Genomic DNA, 25,525 nt, shown 5'->3' on the forward strand with positions numbered 1-25,525 from the left:
TAGGTAGTGGTACCAAAAGGCCCAATATTCAGCTCCCAGATTAGTTTCTGGCATGTAATAGCTTTTCAGTAGATGTGAGTGAGTGAATCTAACCGTAACTTGCTGAACTGTGTTTTATGCATCCATTCACCATTCATTTATTCATCCAGCAAGTATTATTTGGAGACACACTAGCACAAACCAACCCAGGTACTTCCCTCCCAAAACCTACAGTCTATTAGAAAAGATAGCTGTTAGTTTTTACAAAATTCAAATAAGGGGAAAATTGATGTCAATTATGAAGAGAAAGGAGAGAATTAAAAAGTTCTGTGCTTGAGCAATTTGACGTAGACTGAGAAACTTATAAATGTATATATTTTAAACTCAAACACTTTTCATTCTACCTCAAGTGGTTCTCAAGGTTGTGGAGGGGGACAGGGGATTTCACATGCTTGCCCAAGTAGGAAAAATAGTTCTAACATGCCCCAAGATTTTCACCTCCCAGTGCACACCTCTCCATTAAACATCTACCCAGGTGTGCTTTGAAAATATTTTCCAGATGTATTTAAGGTCTGTAATTAGTTGACTTTAAATTAGGAAGATTACTGTGGATGAGCCTGACCTAGTCAGGCAAGCCCTTGAAAAAAGTCAAGGATTCAAGCTAAAGAGACTCCTTGGGCTTATAGCAATAGCCGTTGTGCATTGCCTTTTTGGCGAGGACCCCAAGAGGGCCTTTAGAAGCTGAGTGGCTCTCAGGTGACAGCCAAAAAGAAACATGGACTTCACACCTGTAACCCAAGAAACTGAATTCTACTGATTGGTGACCTCCAAAAAGGACCCCAACTCTCAGATAAAGTCACAGACATGCTGGTGCCTTCATTCCAGCATAATGGGACCTGAATCCATCCCCAGACTACTCTGTGCATACACGTGTGTGTCTGCAGAGGGGGATATTCCTGTAGATTGAATCCAAGGGACAATGAACTATTTCCCTAGCCCTTTTAAATTTTTTAAAGTTTTGAGTCAGGATCTCACTAAGTTGCCTAGTGTTATGGTTTAGCTCTCCATGTTCCTTGAAGCTTCATGTGCTCAGACATGGGACCTTTGGAAGGTGAATGGATTATGGGAATGGTGGAGCTGACTTGCTGTTAGAAGGTGGGGTCTGGTAGGAAGAGGCTAGTCACTGGGAGGGTATCTTTTTTTGACTCCTCTATCCTCTCTCCCTCCCTTCATCCCTCTTCCCTCTCTCTCTCTCCCTCTCTCTCCCTCTCTCTCCCTCTCTCTCTCTCTGTGCTTCCCCACTCTCATGTCATGACCAGCTGTGTCCCTGTGCTATGCTCTCCTTCCTTGGAACCAACTATCTGAAACAAGAGCCAAGATGAAGCTCTCTTCCTTGTAAGTTGCAGTTGTCCAGTATTGTCTCAGCAACAACAAAGTGACTAAGACACCTAGCTCATCTCAGACTTGTGGTCCTCCTGCCTGAACCTCCTGAGTAGCTGAGACTACAGATGTGTGCTAATACCCAGCTCTATTCCAAGACTTTTAGCTCAAGAGAAATATAATGTAATACATTTGTGTTGCTTTAAATCCCTAAATTTGTTGTACAGTAGTACCCCTCTATCTAAGGTTTTACTTTTTGCAATTTTAGTTACCTGCAATCAACATAATTGTACGGAACTTATTATAAGATGTTACCATAATTATTTTTTTGAGATAGGGTCTTGCTAAATTGCTCACTTACTAAGTTGCCACTGTGTCTGACTTTTCCATTTTATTATTAGTTACTGTTCGGATCTCTTATTGTATCTAATTTATGTTAAACTATCATAAGTATGTATGAATAGGAAAAAACATGTATGTAATATTCAGTACAATCTGTGACTTTAGGCCTCTGAGAGATGTCTTGGGACATATCTTCTGGGGATAAAGAGTGTGTTCACTTTCCCTCACTATAACAAATTTCTGAGGTAATCAGCTTATGAAGACAAAGAGTTTATTTTGGCTCACAGTTTTTGACATTTTAGTCCATGGTTGACTGGCCCTGTTACTTATGGGCCTGTGGTGAGGCAGCGCATCATGGAGGAGTGGCCTGGCACAGCAAAACCATTCTTCTCATGGCCAGGTAGCAAAGGAGAAGGAAAAGGCTAGAGCTCCACTGTTTCCCTCAGTGGCACATCCCCAGGGACATGGAGGCCTCCCATCAGGCCCCACCTGTTAAGAATTCCTCCACCTCCCAACATGCATGTCCTTAGCACATGGGCCTTGAGACATTCTAGATCAAAGCTACCATAGCTACCAAAACTGCTGTAACTTGTGACACAGAATTAGCTGGTATGGGGAAGCAGATTTGCTTATTGCCTGCTGTACCTGTCCCCAGCCTGAAACTTAGGAGTTCAAAACAAAAAAAAGTTGAATAATATTCTATTACCGAATGAAACTGACATCCAGTACATTGCATTCCATCAGTGCCATCTTACCTAGGAACTTTATTTTTCTTCATTATTGCAAAATGAATGTGCAGCTGCCTTTTAACCTTTCCAGAATATTTTTTTACTAGTCTTTCCTTTAGGGATGTAACTAATATAGCCCGTGAACATTTTCTGTCCCTCTCTCAGCATTAAGGCAGCTGTCAGGGTGAAGTGTTCTCTGTGTTGGTCTCTACTGCATGTGTGCTACTGCTATCTTCCCTTAATCACCCTCCCTATTATATCCCTCTGCTTATTCCTTGTAGTTATGTTCGAGCAAAATCTAAGTTGTATCTTCTTGGGAGAAGTCTCAGACTCTTATATAAAGCCTGGAGCTTTAGTATGAGAGACCAACCATCTCATTTATTTTAAATAAAGGAGCTTATCCATATTAAGTGTTCACCTGCAATAACCTGTTATTTTTCATTTCTGTAAAGCATCAGCTGAAATAAAATTTATGATTGTCTTACTTAGTGAAAAGGACATTACATCACAAATGGCAATGAAATGTGAAATTGAAGACTTTTCCCTTCTCTCTAGAATATGAAGCTGAGCTGCCTCAGTTTCCAGAAGGCTATATGATCAGACAAGAAACTCCAGTTACTGTGAGTATTGTCCAGGTCTCAACCTACTAAAAGACTCTTAAATGAGAACAGCATGTATGGCTGGGGAAGGTCGGGTGATGTTAGGAGTTAGCGAGGCAAGATGAGGAGTGCACTGGAGCTAGCACTAGAAAGATGGGGTTACCCTAACTCTACTGTTAACAGTGTTTAAAGCTTAGTTTCAGCATCTGTTACGGGAAAGGCAATCATTGACTAACTCATAGTGTCTGCATGGGGCTTAGATGAGCTTTTGGGTGAGAGAGGCCTTTACAATGGATCTTACATCATATTTGTACTGGGGACGTTTGTGAACAGAGCAAGCTTCTCTGCATGCCAGGGCAGGCCAGGTGAAGACAGAGGGGTCAGGGACAGGGCAACCAGAAAGGGAGGCCCTTGGAAGTATGCCTTGGGATTAATAGGCACTTAGTGGAATTTAAAATTTCAAAAACATAGCCAGGCATGGTAGGGTATGCCTGTAATCTCAGCATTTTGAGAGGCTGAGGCAAGACAATAAAAAGTTCATCCCAGTGTGGACAACTTAGCTCTATCTCAAAAAAAAAAGTAAAAAGTGAGCTGGGGATGTATTCAGTATAAATTACCTGTGTTCAGTCCACAGTACTGAAAAAAAAAATGCTGAAACAACTTGAGCAAGGTCATACCAATGGACCCTAAATCTATATTTCTCTACTTCCACTAGCTGCTATCTATAGTCTGCCTCTGTCTGTAGTCTGACACTAATGTTAATCTCTGCCTTTGACAGAGATTCTGTGTCTAAAGCTCTTTTTTGTTTATGATTGTTTCTTTTTCATAGTATCCTGGTTTTTTTTTTAAACAGTTGCAAAGTTTTATTAACGGTAGGAAAAGAAACAGGCTCTGCAGAGCAAATTTGGGCCAAGTTAAAGTAGGAAAAGGAGTACACACTATAGTGTGAGGGTGGCTATCCTGCAAGAGAGGACACAGTGGCCAGTATCCTGTTCTTCATGTATGGATACAATTCTGTCTGAAATTTTTATGTAGATACTAATTACATTTTTTCTTCCCTGAATTATTTGTCCTTATTCCGTAGTCATTTGCTCTGTTTATGTATCTTAATCTTTGTTTTTGTATACTGTTAATTTTCTTGTGCAGAGTTTTGATTATTTATTTAAAATTTAAAATGGGGTTCTGAGTGGATTTTTCCATATAGCTGGTATCTGAGGCTTCTTCAGAGAGACAAAACCAATAGGAGGTAAATACAGAGATAGATAGATAGATAGATAGATAGATAGATAGATGGATAGATGGATAGATAGATAGATGATAGGGGCCCTATTAGGGGAATTGGCTCACACACAATTATGAAAGCTGAGAAGTTCTATGACAGGCCATCTGCAAGCTGAAGAACCAGGATAGTCAGTAGTATAGCTTAGTCCAAGTCCAGAGGCCTCAGAAACAGGGATGCAGCTGGTATAAATCTCAGACCAAGGCCGAAGGCCTGAGATCTGGCCTCGAACTTGAACTGATGCAAGTTCCAGAGCCCAAAAGCTATAGAACATGGGATTCTGGTATCCTGGGGCAGGTGAAAAAGGGCATCTTGTCTCCAGGAGAGAGAATTTGGCTTCCATCCACTTGTTGGTTCCATTTAGGCCCCCAGCCAACTAGATGATGCCTGTCCACATTGGAGGCAAATCTTTCCCACTCAGTCTACCAACTCAGTGGCTGATGTCTAAAAACACCCTCATGGGCACACCTAGAAATGCTGACTTTTTGTTTTGTGACAAGGTCTTGCTACATAGTCCAGGCTGGCCTTAAATTCACTATGTAGTCCAGGTTGGTCTGAAACTTACAATGATCCTCCTGCTTCAGCCTTCCAAACTCTGGGATTATAGGTGGGTTTCACCATACCCTGCTAAAATTGCTGCTTTACCAGCTATCTCTGCATGCGTTAATCCAGATGAATTAACCCTCAAAATTAACCAAAACAGCTAGTGTGCTTTTCTTCTACCACTGTACCTGTAGGTTTTCTGGATGGTTATCTTTTACAAATAGAAATCCCCTGAGCAGTTGCTTATGGGAAGTGCTAGTCCACTGGAAGGTTTTCTTCAGGGTGAGCAGGAAGAGTCAATATTTGGGGGCTGTCTTAGTTAGTTTTCTCATTGCTGAGACAAAATACCTGACAGCCAAAGTTAAAGGAGGAAAAGGTTTATTTTGGCTCACAGTTTGTAGAGGTTTCAGTCCATAATTAGGTGACTACAAGGCAGAGTGGCCTGGCAGAGGGACATTCAGAGGAGAAACAGTTTGTGGCAGGCAGAAGACAACAAAAGCAGCAAGCAGCAAGCAAGCAACAACCCACAAGCCTCTTTCTGTCCCTTATATTGTATCCAGGCTACCTGCCCTTACACCTTTAATCCTAGCACGCTTAATCCAAGCATTGCACTATGAATCAGTCCCAGTGTCACACACACTAGATCTAGCCACCTCTGAAAAGCCCCACCTATGACTGCATGAGGCTTTGGGGGAACATCTAGACGCAAACCATAACACAGGCTGAGCAGGGAGCCTCCAAATCAATGTTCACTGTTTTGGGTTTTTCTGGCTGGGCCACCAGCATGGTGCTCTACACAGTTCTGCTTCCTCTCAGGCTGTTTGTTTCATTTGTTGACAAAGATGTGATTGGAGAGGAGGGGAGCTGAATATAAAAGGCTGGTGTGAAGGTAGCTTCATGGATACTGAGAGGCAAAGGAATGTGGGTTGCCAGCCGGTGGAGCCCAGCCAGATTTTCTTGCAACCCTGCTGTGTGTTGTTCCCTTTCTCTCTTGCCCACTGTGATGCCTGGCAACTCTAAGCCCGAGCCCCTTTGGAATTCTGGTGGGAAAATGCGCTGTGTTCTCCCAAACCGTTTCCGCCTGTGGCTACTATTTCCCCTCCCACTTATCAACACAGGCTTTATCCCTGCTTCGTTTGGATTTGTTGTCCAATCTCTCATCCACAGATGGCCCTCCTGTTTCTTCTACTAGAGGTTTATTTCTTGACTGTCATTTATAGGTGTCTCAGGAAGGAAAGGAGACAAAGATATGTGTTGCGTGTGCTCTTGAACCTAAAATCTAACGTGGGATTTTACTCCCTTGTAAAGTTACAAAAGAAAATAATTATTTAAGCTGTTGATAGGAATTGACTCCCCTCCCTGTCCACTGCCAGGTTTCACTATTGGAGGAACTGGTTTCCCATGACTTCAACACAGAACACTATTTCCTAGCTTCCCATTCCACCACCGCCTCAAAAGCACCTTGTCCTCCAAATAAATCTGAAACAGTTGATCCAAAAACATGTAAGTAAGCAAGTGCGGCTTCATCGTTTATAATTTTGGGTTTATAACATTGCAAAATCACAGGGTGGGGGTGGTCACACAGGCTTCAGGGAGACCACGGAAATAAGACTGTATTCTTCTAATTATTTTTTAGCCTTTTAATTACTTAATTTATCTTACTGCATTCACTAGACTTTCAATGCAGTGTTGTGTTTTTGTTTTTCAGAAAAGTATCCTCAATTCCACTGATTTATTTTTAGGGTTAAAATGTAATAGAGATAGTAACAATAAGCATACCCAGATTCTACATTAAATACAAAGAGGGCAGGAAAGGTATAAACAAATGCAAAAAGTAGAAGAAAATGCCATGTTGCCCTCCCTTGAGGCAGATCCTACCCCCAGTCCTGGCCTTTCTAGTGCCTGGCCCTCTGCTCCCGTTCTGTGCCTTCTACAGTTCTGTGCCTTCTACTGGTGTGCTTTGGGCCTTGCCAACCACTGCTTCCAGCCCTGTGGTCCTATGGTGCTGTCCGCGATACTCCCACCCCGGTTCCTCTCTAGCCTCAATTCCTACCACACTTTCCTTGAGTAAGTCCCTCTGTCCCTCTGGCCTCCTTACCATTACTGCTCAGGGCTGTAACAAGCTGGTGGACCTGGCCTTGTGGAGGACCTGGACTACTCTCACCAAACCGCAGAGGAACATTTTAGGTTTCTTTAATAATATAGCCCCACTCAGGGATTTGGAACGAAATACCTCACTTAAGGTTGTGTTACTGAATGGACAGGATCTTTTTTGGTTCAACAACAAATGTGCCCCTCCAGATAAACTTGAGCAGCTTGAGATCTGCAGCAAGATTTCATTTTAGGTTCTCCTAGACAATATTTGGAAACGTTCATCTTCCCAGTTCTGCTTCCTGGAATGGCCAGCCTACTTCACCAAGCAAGACAAGAAAAGTGTTTTGAGGTTGGTTGTTTGGTGGGGTCCTTTATTTTTAAATTCTCAATATTTCATTTTAATCATATGGTAGCTCATTATCTCAGTTCTATCAAGTCGTTACTCTCAGAATGACCCCTTTGAGGTGGAAAGTCTGTGTTTTGGGTCACTTACCCAAGCCCAGCGGTGACATCCAGTTATGCACATACACACACCATTATCTGTCTGGCCTCCTAGGCTCTGGAGAGGTTTTCTATCCTGCTTGGTGTCCCTGCCTGCCCTTCTCCCATGTAATTTGGCATCTTCTGGGTTTCCTGGGCCTTGCATTTCTATTTATTGCACACAGTGATTCAAGCTCACCTTACTTCTTATTTGGCTGAAAAGTGCAAGCCTGGAGATTGAACCTTTAGCTCATGAGCCTTTGGGGGACATTCAGCATCCAAACTATAGCAAACATTTATGGAGCAAGAATTGGGCCACAACACGGCCATCTGACAATGATGGATCTGCTTGATGAAGCAAAGAGCTCTCAGTTTGGCTTTCAAGGCCCTCTTCAGTCTTCCCCTCCCACCTCTTCAGTCTTCCCCTCCCTCCTTCCCTTCCTTGTTTTCTTCAACCACAACTCTCCTTTTCAGGTAGTACCCTTCAGCCAAAAAGAAGTCCTTTAAGTTCCTTATACCACCCTGTACTTCATGGTCTCTGTGCATATGTTTCTTCTTTTTTTAGAAAAAAATCCTTGAGCTCCTTTTCTCTGCATATTTAAATTGTGCTTGCTTTTGCAATCTCAGCTGCATGACACCTCTCTCAGGCTTCCAGTTCCATGTTAGGCCCACACTAGAAGTAATTGATCCCAGCTCTCAGATTTCAGAGTATTCATCTGTTCTTCATTTTATGGTAAGTTAAGACAGCCTTAATTAAGATATTCTTAACCACATATATTTAATTTTATACATGCCTGTCTCTCCCAGTGTTTTAAGTGCCTTGAGGACATATTCTCTGTCTGATTTATTTTTGTACCTCTTCTCAGTGCTCAGTATACTCTGTTCAATGCCTACCACATGGTGAGTATGCAGTTGGCCCTCAATAAATGTTAAATAAACAAGTACATAGTCAGATATCAGCAAAGTGCCACTGTTACTAGTCACTTGAACAAAACCTAGCTCTTTTCTCTGGGAAGGCTATTCTAGTGGGCCCATCCTTGGAGGGGCACCCTGGAGGGGGAAGGGAGGAGGAGCACACCCATCTACTTCCCAAGTTTAATTAATGGGAGAGAACAGTGGATGGCAAAGGTCACCGCCTGATTCCCCTTTATATATTAATTATGCAATCAATTAGTAACTGGGAACTTGGTTTATAACATAGCGGTTAAAAGGAAGACCCTGGAGTCAAAGTTCACTAATTTTGAAGGCTGCCTCCATCCCAGCTGACTTCCCAGCCCAGGGCAAGTTATTTCAGCTCCTAAACCACCATAATTTCCATATATGTAAAATAAAGATGAAGATAGTGCCTGCTCATGGGATTATTAAGCACATGCAAAATACTTCAGGCAGACCCTGGCACATAAAAAGATCTCTCTAAATGTTAACATGTTGTGTACCGTTGCAGTTCCTATACTGCAGGGGCTTCCCAGGCAGGGTCAGTGGTTTCACTCTGTTCCTTGGCAACTTGGAGTCCTGATTCAGCCCTTTATCCCAACCACTCCCTCATACAATTCTACAAAGATTTCACAGGCAAATTTTATCTTATTGATAATTTCATGGGAGGTAGGGAAGAGGGTTTTGTTTGCATGTATCAAGCAATACTTCAGTAATCCTCTCTAGAAGTATTTTTCTCCTCTACAGTCAACAATTCCCCATGCAGCTTCTGTAGATCCCTTCTGGTCTTGAACAGTTTCATCACAGCTGAGATGAAGCTCAGCAAAGCCAAAGCCCAGCATCCAGCTTGTAGCTCCTTGCTTAAAATGTAGTTAAGCCTGGTGTACACCTATCACTCCAGCTACTGGAGACACTGAGGCATGAGTTTGAGGCCAGCCTGGACAATTTAAGGACTTAATGAGGCCCTGTCTCAAATTTTTAAAAAGGGCCAGGGATTTTGCTCAGTGAAAGAGTGCCCTTGGGTTTTATCCCCAGTTCTGCCACATTAAAAAAATGAATAAATAAAGTTAAGCCATCATCTATGGCTCTGGGAATGGGAATGGGGGCAGGGACCCTCACATCAGTAGACCAATAAAGACACAGCTATAAGGCATTCTCTATATTGCTCTGTAAGAAATGTTTAATTTTGACATACAGGCCTGATAAATACAAATCTAGGCAATCTTAGTCCCTCTTTCTCCTAATTTTGCTATTATAGACCTGGTTTCCCTGCTTTAGCCTGGAAAACACAATGATCAGATCCCAGTTTTTCATTAACATGAGAAGGCACCCTGCCAAATCAGACTACTCAGTAAACGAAAAGCTGGTAAAATGCAGTGATTTCAGTACTTACCATCACAGCCAGGTGACGGTTCTTCTTTGTGGTATGCTATCATGATAATTGTCAGAAGTAGTATCAAACTTAGAGAAGCTACCTCACTGATGAATTGCCTACTGTGCATTGTCCCTGGTCAAAATATTCTTCATGCATCTTCTCATTTCACCTTTAGAATAACTTTCTAAGTGGAATCCTCTCTTTCGTTGACCTCCTTCTACTGAAGAGGGTCCTAGAACTCAGAGAAGCTGATTATAACCTACAATCACCCAGCTAGAGAATGATGGAGGACCTTGTCTGATGATCTTGGAGCTTGGCTTTCCTCACTCCCAATAAACTAGAGTTGGATCCTCTAAATAGCTCCTAGAAATACTGATTTTTCTTTTTCATTTGTAGGGAACAGATTGCTGCTTGCTTTTGGTTACGAAATCTAAACTGTTTCTAATTCTTTTCAATTGTTCAATTTCTCACCTAGCTCCCTCTGACCACTTAATTCGTGTCCGCTCTCGTGACCAACTTTCCCCTCTGCTAGGCGATGTTGAACAGATGTGAGGTGGGAGAGAAGATGGAGGGGTCAGAGAGCAGAACTCTTAGCTTGACCCTGCAGTTGTTATGTGGTTTTGTCTCCCTGGCTTCAGTCTCTGCTGCTAAATGAGGGGCACCAGACCATCCCACAAGTCATACTCAGCAATTATATCCCTTTTTTCTTATCCTGATGTTGACCAAAATATATTCAGTATTAAACTGAACGAAGTATAATGATTAAGCAGTGGAGTGAGAACAATGGAATCATCTCTGCAAATATGTATAGAATATCTGCAAGTAGGTTAGGCTACTGAAGTTTTGTTCAATAAGCATTAATTAAGCCCTACTGTGTGCTGATGATGGTAACCAGGCTGTGGGGACACAGAGATGAGACATGGTCCTGTCCTCCAGAAAACCACAGAATAATAGTAGAGCCTTCTTTGGTAGGTGAAGGATAATGATGAACTAAGGTCATACCTATTTTTCACCTCTTTTCTGTTCCTTTTCACTCCTCTGAAGCAAGGATGAATGGGAAGAATGGCAAAAGTCAATCCAATCCTGGGAATTTGTTTCTAGACCTTGGAGCAGCTATATGCTATTGTGCAGCCTTTCTTCTAATTTATTTGGCCATTACTCTTCTAATTTATACTCCTGCAGAGGGCCCAAAATCAGCTTAAAAAGCAGTAATTAAGATTTTACATTGAAGGTTGCATAGCTAATGTTTGCCCATAAGTAATTTTATAACAAGGGGACAAGACACAGTTTCCAGTCCCCAGGCAGTGATCATATGCTTTTAAAGAATCTAAGAGATTTCTTTTTGTATTAGAGATTAATGAGGCATCCTCATGCCAGCTCACACCTCATTATTGACATCCCGCAGATGAGATGTGCAGAGAGTAAATGAAAATAGTGCAAACATCAAATGCTGCAGGGTGTTTGAATGGAGCAGTGAAATTTAAATTTTATGATTTGCCAGGGAAGATAGAAAATGGGGCTTTGAAAAACCGTAAACTTGTAAGGACTGAGAACCAAATAACCTGTGCCTCAGTTTCCTCCACTATTAAAGGATGATGGAGCTGTTCCTGGTATTGGGAGGAAGAGAAGTATTTAAAAATACTCATTGGCATCAACAAATGTCGGCTTTCTACCCCTCTCCATTCAGCCTATGCCTGGAAGCTCAGTTTTTTGAATGCCACAAATATACGGAGTGGGTGGCTCACTGTTAACTTTGTTTCCTGTCTTAGGATGTTAATTAAATCTGATTTCTTACACACACACACACACACACACACACACACACACACACCCATCACATAGTCTTTTCTGAGTTATTTTGGAAAGCTTCAAAATCACATTATTGCTGTTCCAACATTTGTCAGACCCAAGTAGAACTCCTGTTGTCCAGATCTGCCCAACAGATTTGCATTTTTCTCCATTCAGCTCTTTTCCTATATCGTGTCACAGGGAAGAGACACTCCACCTGACTGATACTGGGCCTCCAACCCAAATTACATGAGGCAGCATTCTTATCTGTCACCAGCAACTGAACTTGCCTCCAAATGGCTCTTAAACTGTGGTATAATTCATTGTTTATTGGGGCCAAATTATATCTTGAAATCATATATATATTAGGCTGCTCAAGAATAATTGCTGATTTGTATTTTACTCTTAACATGCTGACTTCTGGTTTTTTATATTTGCTTTTCTTATTTTCTGTTTTGTTCCATAGTGTAGCATCCTAAACTGGAACTATAGAGATCCAATAAATGTTTATTGAATGAAGGAATGACTATGGTTCCTCAAAGTCAGGACCTAGCTTGAAGACAGCAGGTTATGAGAGTGGTCAGTGGCCTTTTGGCCAGTTTGCCATAGCTATTACATATGAAAGATAGTTCCTTTTTTTTTTTTTTTTTTTTTGGTACCAGGAGTTGAACTCATTACCTTATGCTTGCCAAGCTAGTGCTATGCCACTGAGCTACATCCCTGGCCCAAGAGATTGTCTCTTAACTGGACCTACAGTGTCTGGATCTATGGCCTCTACAGGGAGGTAAATGAGGGAGATGCTGACCAGATCTGTGGGTCTCTAAAACCTGGAACTGAGCTAGGTGCAAACTGCCTGAAATGAAGGTGTCTTGTGGCTACTGCAGAGTCAGAGGGTTGAGCAGGAGGCTGGACTTCAGGAACAACAGTTGCTAGCATGTTCAAAGCCCTTGATTTGTACCAGACATTGTTCTAAGCACTTTGCCAGAAGGAAATCATTAAAGTCCTCCCAACAGTCCTTGGAGCTGAGTACTGTTGTCACCATCTTACAGGTAACAGGCCATACAGCACTGGGGACAATCATGAATTGACATGCAGTGAGGAAGTGGCAGAGCCAAGACTCAGACTGAGTAGTCTGGCTCCAGAGTTGAAAAGTTTGATTACTATACCATGTGCTCAGTTGGTCCAGAAGCAGAGGCCAGGTTCTGCTGTGAAAGATAGATCTGATGGCTCTGGAGAAGAGGAGCAAGAAGCTAGCAAGTCTTTTATATAGTTTGTCCTGTGAGCACTATGAAACCGCAAGGAAGATTAAGGGGGAATAGAGCATAGAATGAGAACAAGTTGCAACACCTAGTTACAGTGCCACAGAGCACTTGGGCAATTACATGCCTGGTGTGTGTTTTAGTGCATTTTCTGTTACTACAATGAAACACCTGAGGCCTCTTATAAAGAAAAGAGGTTTATTTAGCTCACAGTTTTGGTGTCTGAATATCCAAAGTGCATGATGCCAGCTGTAGCAAGGGACCACACAACCATGTCATATGGTGGATGACATTCTGGTGGGAGCACGTAAGAGAGGGAGAGATCACACAGTGAGACAGGAAAGCCAGAAAGAGAGGAGGGGCTGATCTTGCTGTTTTTGTAATAACCCTCTCATGAGAACTAACCAGGATTCCATGAGAACTATTTTAGTTCCTTTTAAACACCATCAATGAGCTGATTATTTCCCAGTAAGTTCCACTTCTTAAAGGTTCCATACTATCTCCCAATACCACTACTTCAAGGGCCAAACTCCAAACGCAACCCGGAGGGGGGCAGGAGAGACACACTCAAACCATAACAGTGTGTAATGTGTGTGTGTGCATACACGCACATGCATGTGTGTTGGTATAGATGTCTTCACATATGAGTGAGGCGGTACGTGGTACATGGTCCAAAGGTTGAGAATCCTGTCTCTGGAATCAGGCAGACTCTGCTTGCAACCCCAGTCTATTCCCAATGCTCTCTGCAAGATTGATTATTTTGATGTTTATTTACTAATCATCCAATCCTTTTACATATGCCATCTTAAATATTTTAAATTTAGTAACAACCCCAATCTACATGTTCATTAGATGTTAATAAAATTCAGCCCATTTAATAAGTAGATACTTCTTCCTTAAATCTTGGAGGGGATTATAATTTAGGAGAGTAAACCTCTTAAGAGTAGGATTTCCATGAATTTTCTCAGCTTCGGAATTGCATCAAGAGTCTGTGCATTTCATGGTATGATTTAGCAGTAAAACAGGTGCATTTAATCCTTTTCTACATGGTTGCTTTCAGACATGTTTAAAAAGGTCATAGAGGCGATCTGGGTGATATCTCTATACTATTATAAGGACAATATAAGTAAAGTCAATGAGGTTTTTAGTTTTAGTGAAGTTAGGTGGGTGCTAGCAGTTTTACAGTGCATTGAGCAAACATACTTAGTGAAAGATAAAGAATGAAAAGTGGTTGTTTTGTACAAATAGCTGGTGAAGTGTATCTGTGGATCAGTGATGCTGTACAGTCATTTCCTATGGGTGCTGATTTGTGCAGCCTTTGTAGACAAAGCCAAAGGTAAGGGATTTAGATAATATAATCTAAATCTAATACCCAGTAAATGGAAAATCTCATCTAAGTTGGGGTGAGATGAAAGTTTGGGGACCTTTGCTTTCCTGTATAAGTATATATAAAATGTAATTTTTTCTTGTTTTGGAGTGTGTGTGTGTGTGTGTGTGTGTGTGTGTGTGTGTGTGTATACAGGGTTAGGACTGAACCCATGGCTAGGCAAGCACTCTACCACTGAGCTTTACTTCCAGGCACTCTCCCAGTACTATGGTAATATTGGAAATGTTTAAAGTAAGCATTAAATATTTTTGTAATAAGGGAAAAACAGAAGTTATAACTAAGTAACATATTAAAACCAATATATTTGACTGAGGTGTCTTATCTAGGTTATTTTCTCTCTCTTTCCTTTTTACTGATACACTAGCAAACCTCACCCCCATCTTTTTACCATTCATTCTCTCTTTAATGTGCCACTCCAGCACCGAAATTTGTTGCAACTTTTTTCAGGTTTACTTAATGACCATTATTGCCAAGTTCAGTGGCCTTTTCCAGGGACAAAAGGCAGGCCAATATGGCTGGAACAGAATGAGCAAAAGAGAGGGGAAGGAGGTTGGCAAGGTTAGGTCAGCCACAGCCTATCATGTAGGTCAGGGAAGAGTGTGGCTTTTGTTTTAAAAGAAGTAGGGGGAAAAAGCAATAGGAAATCACTGGAGCAGGTATCTTCAACTCTGTTGGGACCAAGACTCCCTCATAGTATTGCACTGATCCCTTACTATCCAGAAATGAAATGCTTAAATAGTACAAACTATTTCTCCATTACCTGATTACTACTAGAAAATTTTGTGACTTAAAATAAGTTTTTATTTTTCATGATTCTGTGGGGCCAACTGAGTGCTGTTCTGTTGGTCTCACCCTCAGCTCACTCATGCATGTGGCTGTGTTTAGCTTGTGGCTAGGCTGGGCCAGGAGCTCACGCTGGCCTCACTTGTGCATCTGGATCCTCAGTGCTGGCTGTGGCTGGAGTGTGTCTGTCCTCCCATCCTCTAAGAGGCCACACCAGCTCCTTTACAGCACGGTGGTCTCAGGACAGCTTCTCAAGAAGGCAAAGGCAAACGTGCAAAGGCTAAGCTCTGGAACATCAACTTTACCTTTACCACATTCTGCAAAGCAACTCATGGGTGGTGAAAAACAGACTCCAACTTTTCTTGCCTGGCAAAGTCACTTTCAAAGGACTGTGATCAATTAGTGGTCATTCTTATAATAATCTATCACACTTACCTATACAATAAATTCAAAAAGTATAGCAGTTATTAATCTTATAGCAGGCTATAATATAAAGGAGAAATATAATGAAAATAATTTACAATATAAATAATGTGTACTTTTTTTGTCTTTGTAGTGCTAGTGACTGAGGCTCCCAGAGACCTTCCCATTCCTAGTCTTTTTAAAAGTTTTCAGACAAGAGTTTCACTAAGTCACTAAGTTGCTCAGATTGGGCTCAAATTTGCAGTGGTATCCCTGCCTCAGCCGCCCTGACTGCTGAGATTATAGCTATGCACCACCACTTCTAGCTATATTTTCTTTTTTAAATGCTCCAATAAAATGATCCTGGATGATACTATAAAGTGGTCACTTGCACATATATAATCACCATGCATACAACAGCTACAAAAGACAAGCTGAATAGTTACGTGTAACTGCCTATTCTAATACCATAAGTGGAACGTATGTCTTTGGTGATAGGATTTTCTGAAATGATGAAAAACTCTTAGGTTCTGAATAAAACACAGTATAATTTTTTTACATATGTATTGTTGTTTTCCTGGGGGGTACTAATGTGTATTTAAATATAATAGTATACATTTAAATACTAATGTGTATTTAAATACACTAATACACTAATGTGTATTTAAAACATACAAAAAGACCTGTGTTTGTATGTTAAACTGAGTTAGATTCCAGGTTCAGTTACAAACAAGTTTCTTACCAATGCCCATGGTATATTTGAAAATACTTAGGCTATAACACAGTTTTTTCTTGTGTGGGACAATCCTGGCTCTATTGTTACAGAATATCCCTAGTTTTGTAGTCAAAACTGGGCAAAAGGGCTGTGTTCCCTATGGAGGCTTTTGGGGAGAATCTGTTTCTTTGCCTTTTCTAGTTACTCAGTGCTAGCTGCATTCCTGGGCTTGTGGGCCTCTCCGCTGCTCAAAGTCAGAAAGAGCATAACTTCAATGTCTCTACAGTAGTCACTCCTCCCTTCATGTGATCCCTCAGAGGAAGAGCTAAGATCTGAACTGGGAGTCTAGCTCCAGAACTGACATTCATTCCTACTATGTCTCATGGTAATAAGGCTTGTGGTGGTGAAAATATTTCCCACTGAGTGGTTTGAACATTATACAACATATACATATATCAAAACATCACATGATATCCCATAAGTATATGTAATTTTATGTGTCAAAATAATAGCCAGTGTAGCTGGTGTATCCCAGAACTCTGACATAGGACTGCAAGTAAGTTCAAGGCCAGCCTGGGCTACATAGTGAATTCAAGGCCAGTCTTAACTATATAGCAAGATCATGTCTCAAAAAAAATGTTTAATAGATTCAAAGTCAACAGTTAAAATAGTCTTCCTGTACAGGAATAACAAACTCACTGAGAGAGAAATTAGGGAAACAACACCTTTCACAGTAGCATCCACGAAAATAAAATACCTAGGAATCAATCTAGCAAAGGATGTAAAAGAAATTTACATTGAGAACTACAGTACTCTAAAAAAGGAGATTGAAGATATCAGATAATGGAAAGATGTCCCTTACTCTTGGGTAGGAAGAACCGATATAGTGAAAGTGGCCATACTTCCAAAACTGTTACACAGATTTAATGCAATTCTGATCAAAATTCCAATAGCACATCTCACAGAATTAGAGAAAACAACCCTAAAATTAATTTGGAACCAGAAGAGACCTAGAATAGCTAAGGCAATTCTGGGCAACAAAAGCAAGGCAGGGGCATCACAACCCCTGACTTGAAATTATATTATAAAGCTACTGTGATAAAATAGCATGGTACTGGCAAAAAAAAAAAACAGACCTGAAGATCAGTGGAACAGATTAGAAGATGCAGATACAACTGCAGACATACTCAGCCACCTTACCTTTGACAAAGGTGCCAAGCACATTCACTGGAAGAAAGCCTCCTTAATAAATGGTGCTGGTAAAACTGGCTCTGTACATATCGCAGGGCCCATATCTTTCACCATGCACTAAACTAAATTTGAAATGGATCAAAATCTAGTTAAAACAAACATTAAATCTGCTGGAAGATAGAATAGGTAAAACTCTTGAAGACATTGGTATACGCAAACACTTTATGAATAAAACCCTGATCGCACAGGAACTATCACAAAGAATCGACAACTGGAATCTCATCTTATTAAAAAGGTTTTGTACAGCAACAGAGTGAAGAGACAATCTACAATGTGGGAAAAAATATTTGCCAGCTGTTGCACAGACAAAGGATTGCTATCAAGAACGTATAAAGAACTCAAAAAATCAGACCTCCTATATTTAAAGACCCAGTCCAAAAATGGGTATCTGATTTTTTTTTTTTTTGGTACCAGGAATTGAACTCAGGACCCTGTGCTTGCCAGGCAGTTCCTGTGCTGCTGAACTATATTCCCAGCCCAAAAACTGGGCATCTGAGATGAACATATACTTCTCAGATGAAGAAATGCAGACAGCAAATAAATATATGAAAAAAATGTTCAGCATCACTGGTCATTTGGGAGATGCAAATTAAAATAACACAGAGATTCCGTCTCCAGAAAGAATGGCTATTATCAAGAAATCAACTAATAACAAGTGCTGGAGGGGTTGTGGAGAAAAAGGAACCCTTCTGCACTGTTGATGGAAGTACAGACTGGTACAACCACTGTGGAAATCAGTGTAGCGATTCCTCAGAAAACTGGGATTGGAGGTCCCATTTGATCCAGCTATTCCCTTTCTGGGTCTCCTCCCAGAAGAATTAAAAACATCACACCGGGGCTGGGGATTTAGCTCAGCGGCACAGCACCTGCCTGGCAAGCACAAGGTCGTGAGTTCGATTCCCAGTACCAGAAAAAAACCAAAAGCAAACAAACAAAAAACAATCACACCACAACGATATATGTGCACCCGTGTTTATAGTATCACAATTTGTAATAGCTAAATCTTGGAAACAGCCCAAATGCTCATCAACTGAGGAATGGTTAAAAAACCTATGGTCTCTTTATACAATGGAGTGCTACTCAGTCATAAGGAGGGATAAACTGGAGACTTCTCTAGGGAAATGGATGCAACTTGAGACCTTATACTTATACTCATAAGTGTATGGTATATATACTTTCACTTATACTCATAAGTGAAATAAATCAGATGCACGTATGTAAATATCATATTGTCTCTATAGTATGAGAATCTGAAAAACTAAGTAAGATCCAAAATGTACAACAGATACTGTAAAATGGGAAGAAACTTCAAAAGGAAAGAGAAACTGGGATGAGGCAATGGAGAAAAGAAATAAAGAAACAGCAAAAAAATTATATATATATATAAATATATGATAGTTAAGGTGGTTATACTGCTAACTTCTCTTAGTTCATTGAAAAGAAAGGTTTGTGCTAATATTGTTTGGACAATTAAATACTGATATCTTGTACTCTGAGTAACTAATTTAAAGATAACAATATGCAATATATTAACCATTGTTACCCTCCTGTTATCTTCTTTGGAAATTTTGTTTTTTCCCCTTTAAAATAAAAAATTTTAAAATGGTTTTTAAAATTTTAAATTGTTTGTTTAAGAACATCTCCCATTGAGACTCTTGGAATTGATATCAGATTCAGTTTGTAAGCCCTGTAAGAAAACCTTATTATACATTATAATCATGCTTCTTTTCTTTTTTTTAACAAAAGAGCATTTATCACTTCATTCCTCAAACTTGGCTAGGAGTTACTTTTGTTTCTAAAAATCAAAGTCACCCTCATAGAACAAGAGTTTGAAAGAAAGGCAACAGGCTCTGCCCTGAGGGTGACTCCTTGGTTTTCTTATGAAATAAAGGGCAGTGGCTTTGTGGCAGAATTTTCCTTCTCTGGCCTGAAGCTTTGTCTTCTTGCTTTATGTCAGATGGTGGTGGTGGCAGTCTTGACTGACTGCTGAATACGAGGACATTATTATTTGGCCATAAGTTGCATTTCAGTTATTATATATGGCATTAGCTAACTTTTTACTGTATAAGAAACTACAAGAGTTAGTGGCCAGGGCTGGGGATTTAGCTCAGTGGCACAGCGCCTGCCTGGCAAGTGTGAGGTCATGAGTTCAATTCCTGGTACCGGAAAAGAAAAAAAAAAAAAGAGTTAGTGGCTTAAAATTACATGTATTTTCTCACTGTTCTGCAAGCCAGCAATTTGGTCTGGACTCAAGTAGGAGGTTCTTTTGGGCTCAGCGGGGCCCATTAATGTGTCTGGTCAGTCCCGAGGCAGGCTGGGTGTGCGCGTGTCTAGGTTGGCCTCAGCTGAGATGAGTCATTTTCCTTCCACTTGGTCTCTTATCACCAGCAGAGTAATCCTAGGTGATTTGAATGGCAGCCAGGCCAGGTTGCCAGGATTTAAGAGGGTGCTCTCAAAGCGTCTTGAGCCCAAGGCTTGGAACTGGAAGGGTGACACTTTCCCATATCATATTGGCCAAAGCAAGTCACAAGGCTAGTCCAGATACAAGGAGTTAGGAAATGATCCCACCTCTTGATAGGAAGAGCTGTAAAGTCACATTGTAAAGAGTATAGATACAGAATGAGGTGGAGAATGGTGAACCCAGTTCCTTTGCACTGAGCTACATGCCCAGTACTTTTCTTTAATGTTTCATTTTGAGACAAGGTCTCACTAAGTCTCTCAGTTGCCCACTCTGAGCTCCAATGTGGAATCAATCATCAAGCCTCCCAGAATGCTGGGATTATAGGTGTGCAACACCATGTCTGGCCATTGGTGGCCCTTTTTATAATTTACCTCGTACACTGCAGTACAAATAATATGGATTGGCAACAGATGGCAGGTTTGACTTCTGGCTCTAGCCTGGGTATCACTTGTCTGCAGCTCTCTTGTATCCTCATTTGTAAAGCACAGGAAGGCTTCTTGAGAGGATTACATACATGAGCTGATGAATGAAGGGGCTGGACCTCAATTCAGCTTATCTGGGTTCAAATTCTTATTTTTCCATTTACTGGTAAGTGATTTGGGCAAGGTAAAAAGTTAGCCTTTCTGTACTCGTTCCCTAACCTGTGAAATAGGAATATATAGCACCTAATGACGTGTAGTTGTGAGGATGAATTAAGTAAAATTTAAGAGTGGCACACAGAAGGCATTTACTAGACATGAACTGTTGTTAACACTATTAAAGTTAGTGGTATGCTTAGAAAATAACAAATCTGTGAAAGGAATGTTATTCCCCTATGGCCTCTTCCAGTTTACCAGTCATTACATGAATGAATGGTAGATGGCATCTCTGTTACTACTTCGTCAGTGTTGTAGATGACCAAAGATAGACTCTCTTCATTATTCTAAAAATACTATAGATTGGTCATCACTAACCTGAAAATCTGAAATCCAGAATGCTCCAAAGTTAAAAACTTTATCACCACCAACATGATGCCATAAAGTAGAAAATGTCACACCTCAAACTTTGTTTCATACACAAAATTATTAAAGGGATTATATAGCATTACCTTCAAGCTATGTATGTAAAGTGTATAGGAAATATAAATGGATTTTATGTTTAGACTTAGATCTCATGCCCATTTTATATATATATATATATATATATATATATTCCAAAATATGAAGCCTAGAACTGGTCCCAAGTATTTTGCATAAAGGATACTTAACCTGTAGTCCCTTAAAAATGATATACATTAGTAAAAATCAAAATGGAAATGTTTAGAAATAATGACAAACTCAGCATTTGCGAATGTAATATGAAGACACATCTAATGGCTAGGGAGTCAGCATCACAATTTGTGACAAAACAAAAGTAACAGCAACAACAAAAGCCCTGCATATATCACAAACTTCTCTAGAGAATTTATGTTTAAAGGATGGAAGCCATTTTTGTAAAAGAAGGAAATGAGATTTAATAGAATTTTTAAAAACGAACATGTCATAAAACAAACAATTGGCTCTCTATTTATAGAACCACATTTATCCTGCTACATTTTAGGAACAAGAAAACCCAAGTCATAAACTATTCTCACATCCAATATTATCCATAAACTATTCTCACATCCAACTATTCTCACAATATTGCAACTGTTAACCCTTTAAAATGATAAAGGGTCATCCAGCAGAGAAGTGAAATACACTTTCTTAAATTCTAACTGTATGTTAGGCACTATAGATTTTCCTGTGTTGCCACATGAAAGATCAGTTAGATCAGTTAGATCAGTTAGATAATATGAAACAGTAGCCTGCAGACTATAGCCCATGGAGCCAGCTACATGCTTTTGTAAATGGCAGGTCACAGATATGCCTATTCTTTTGCATCTTGTCTGTGACAGCTTTTGTATTATAGTGACAGAGTTGACTATGTGACCCAAACCCCCAACATTTAATATATGACTCTTTAAGGAAAAGTTTGCTAACTTCTGTTTTAATATCCTGAAACTATCTAGGTTTTTCTGGTCATAGCTGTTAAGCAAGAAGCCAAATGCATGTAATTGAGGCTATTTTCAACTGATTTTAGGACACAGTTGTACCTCCCTCTAGATGTCTGACCTTGGATGTTGCTAGCATTGTGATCTGGTAATCTCAGTCTTCCTAAACTTCAGCTTTTGTCCTGGTAAACCAGAAATAATGATAGCAACTGCTTCATATGAAGGAGTTTATGAGAATTTAATAAGCGAATGCATTGAATGGCCTCACCTCAGTGCCTGATGCAGCCATAATGAAATGCAACAACAAATAACAACAAAAAAGAACAAAGAACAAAACTAAATTGAAAGAAAAAATTCCTTAGACCTGGAATGGGAGACTGAAAATGAGGATGGTATTTGAGGAAGAGGTGGGCTGATGTAAGTCACAGGAGTGTGGAGGGCTTCACAGGTGCAGTGGTGAAGGGCGAGGGGCCTTGAGTCCCCACTCCAACTCCTGCTCTCTTTGGGCACCAGAGAAGAGTCCTTCCGCTCTGTGAGCCTCGGTTTTTTTATCTGTTCTGTGCAGAGAGAGTGATGATGCCAGTACCTGCCTCACCAGGGGTGTTGGGAGGATTAAATGAGACCGTTTATGTCAGCACAGTAAGTGATAACCACTGTTACTAAGACCTGTTTGAAGAAGGGAAGCAAAGATCAGCAAACAAAAAGCAAGAGGAAGGAGAGATTGGTCCAGGTCAAGAGAGAAAATAAATTCAGTCTCAGGGAGACATAGTGAGATGGGTTTGAGTGAGCATCTTATCAGAGCCTCTGCTAGAAGCCTCCTTTTACCCAGGTCTTGACACCTTTTCCAAGCAGAAAGCAGGTCTTGGAGGAAATGCTGCAAACCCCTTTCCTCATCTATTGGGTGCATGATCTGCAAATAATTTTGATTCTGAGAAGGGAGTTTTGTGGGAATAGTTTTTCCTTCTCCTTACTGAGTCTGTGTAAACATTGCCCTTCCTGATATTCCTAATATAATCATAGTTCCTTTCCCTGGCCACAGTCTACATGAGTTGTAGAGGAAAAAGGTTTCAAGGCAGGAAATCAACTGTTCAATTGTTGATGCTCTTTAGACCACAGGTTGGTTAAAGCCACAACTCCATTCCTGCTCTATCATGAACTGGCTTGTATTCCACTGGAACAAATTAAGTGAGACGTGTAAATATCATTATGAAGATTAAGCATTACAATTGGGTTGATGTTCTTAAGTGATCCCTCGACATCCAGCCATGCTTTTGGATTAGCTTAATTGGAACACAAGAGATCAGGACTTAATTAGAACTTAATTAAACTGCTGTATTAACCAGAGCAGGCTTAACAGCTAGCTGTACTGTGAAGTTCACTTGGAAATTCTTTCCGATGCATCTCTGACAATATTTTGGGCACCCAGAGTAAGGATAATGACTTTTACTATAATCAGTGTTGGATAAAGGGTTTATTTTTATATCAGCCCCCCAAAGTAGCGCAAACTCAGATGAGTTTGTTTCAGTTGGATAATGGTAAGCATGCAGAGGTAAGAGGCATATTTGCTGAGTTAACACTTTGAGGGCAGATCCTCTAAATGATAGAAAATGCATTCCAACTGAATTACATAGAAAAGGAATTTCTCTAAAAATGTAGACGAGAGGCCTATGGGAAGATCTGGCGCAGCTTGATCTGGAGACCCAGATGACATCTTTATGACCTGGTTCTCTCTCTTTTGGTTGTGCTTCCTTTGGGTTTGCTCCCCCCCGCTTATTGTGACACCAGCCTGTGCCCTATATGTTTCAAGAGGAGCACAGAGAGAAACTCTTTCCCAGAGTTTCTCTGTAACTGAAACAACTCAGGTCAATACTATCTGCTTTGTTTCACTTGTTTGTTTTTTGGTACTGGGAATTGAACTCAGGTTCTTGCGCTTGCCTAGCAGGTGCTTGTGCTGCTGAGCTGTATCCCTGGCTATTTGTTTTGATACAGGCTCTCGCTATGTAGTGCAGGCTGGCCTTGACCTCACTATGTAGCCCAGGCTGGCCTCGAACTCGTGGCGATTCTCTTGCCTCAGGCTCCTGAGTGCTGGCAGTACAGGTGTGTGCCACCATGCTCAGCTTACTACCTACTTTAAAATAAATCCTTGGAATGAGGAGAATCTAGGGGACTGTTAGGCAAGGCAAGGAGCCCTATCAAGAGTGCACAGCTTCAGAGTTGGGAAAGACTGAACCCCCCAAAAGAGTTCAGGATGCTGTTACCAAAAGAGGGTAGAAGGGATACACTGCAGCTATTATAAGGTAACTTGCAGAAAGCTAGCTTCAGTAACAAAAGGGGACTTACTGGCTCATAAAAGCAGAAAGGGGGATGGCTTCAGGACTGGTTTGATTCAGGGGCTCAGTGATATAATCGAGGCTTTCGTTCTTTTCTGCCTCTCTGCTTGGCCTTTGCAGACTCAGCTTTGTTCTTAGGCTGGCTTTCTTCTCAGTGGCAAAACAATTACAACTGTAGGTTTAAGTTTGACATCCACTTTCTACATCAGTGAGGAGAGAGAATGAACAGGCTCTTTGAGAAGAGCCAAGGACACTACTCCAGTTACATCCTGTCACTCTGAAGTGGATGAGGTGCCCATTCCTGATCAGCGAATCCCTTTGTCCAGGATAAATGCGGACCAGATTGGTTTGGGACAAGATGGAGGTGAGGTAGGATTATCTGACTACCTTACTGGAGCTGGATTAGGGCTAAATGCCTGCACCCATGGCAGCTGCCACCCAGTTCAAGGGTCAAGGGCAGTGGTTACTGGGCACTGAAGTAAGCATAGTAGGGCCCCATCGTGCTTATTTCCTTATCTCTGGTGTTCATCCCAGGGCCTACCACATAGTAGGTGTTTGGCAAGTGTTTGCTGAGTAGGATCAAACTGGAACATTGCACCTTGCTTAATTTGGAAAGAAATAAGAAATTTTATGCCTGAGTAAAATAATGGCTGAAAAAATCACACCTCAGCTTTAAATATGGATTATAATGTGGAGTCTGGGTAGAGGAACTAAGACCACTTCATTTTTCATCCTGTCATCTCATGCAAATTTTCCCTCTCAGCCTTTGGCAGTACTCAAGTTTTGTTACTGTGAAGACTACTGTAAACTGATAGTCCCCAACCTTTGTGGCACCAGGAACCAATTTCCTGTAAGACAATTTTTCCATGGAGGGGGTGGGGAGTCAGGATGATTCAAGGGAGCCACAACCTAGATGCCTCACACATGCAGTTCACAGTAGGGTTTGTGCCCTATGAGAATCTCCTGTGGCTGCTGACCTGACATGAGGCAGAGCCCAGGTGGTAATATTAGCAAGTACAGTAATTGGGAGCTGCTGTAGTACAGATGGACCTTCGCTAGCTCCCAGGTAACTCACCTCCTGCCCTGTGGGCCAGTTCCTAACAGACCAAGGACAGATACGGGGCCATGGCCTGGGGCTTGGAGATCCTCTGTTGAAACAATAATTGGTATCAGGAACTATTTCCAACTCCTAAATCCTTTAGTAATGTCATGACTCTGAAATTTGCTACCAGAATAACTCAGTAAGACAGACCCCCTCTTCTGTAGACCTTCCTTGCTCATTTCATAATCATTTATTATACTTGTTTTCTCTCCTTCTATCAAATGCCTGAATATCTCTTTAAAAGTACAAAGGCTCTGGTCAGTGAAGGAGGAAATTTTGTTTCCTAACCTTGACCAATAGAGAA

The 25,525-nt window shown here is 40.9% G+C and overlaps 1 protein-coding gene across 1 annotated transcript in view; it reads left to right on the top strand.

Annotated features, from left to right (window-relative positions):
* The window catches only part of Iqck (IQ motif containing K), a 120,474-nt gene that overhangs the window by 5,329 nt on the left and 89,620 nt on the right, over window positions 1-25,525 (top strand). Inside the window, exons 2-4 of the mRNA XM_005391117.2 lie at window positions 2,985-3,049; window positions 6,224-6,353; window positions 7,196-7,293. Of these exons, the coding sequence (XP_005391174.1) occupies window positions 2,985-3,049; window positions 6,224-6,353; window positions 7,196-7,293 (293 nt within the window). The remainder of the gene's footprint in view (window positions 1-2,984; window positions 3,050-6,223; window positions 6,354-7,195; window positions 7,294-25,525) is intronic.

This window comes from Chinchilla lanigera, unplaced genomic scaffold (assembly GCF_000276665.1).
Source record: "Chinchilla lanigera isolate Chin_1 unplaced genomic scaffold, ChiLan1.0 scaffold00041, whole genome shotgun sequence".
In the NCBI taxonomy this organism is placed as follows: Eukaryota; Metazoa; Chordata; class Mammalia; order Rodentia; family Chinchillidae; genus Chinchilla; species Chinchilla lanigera.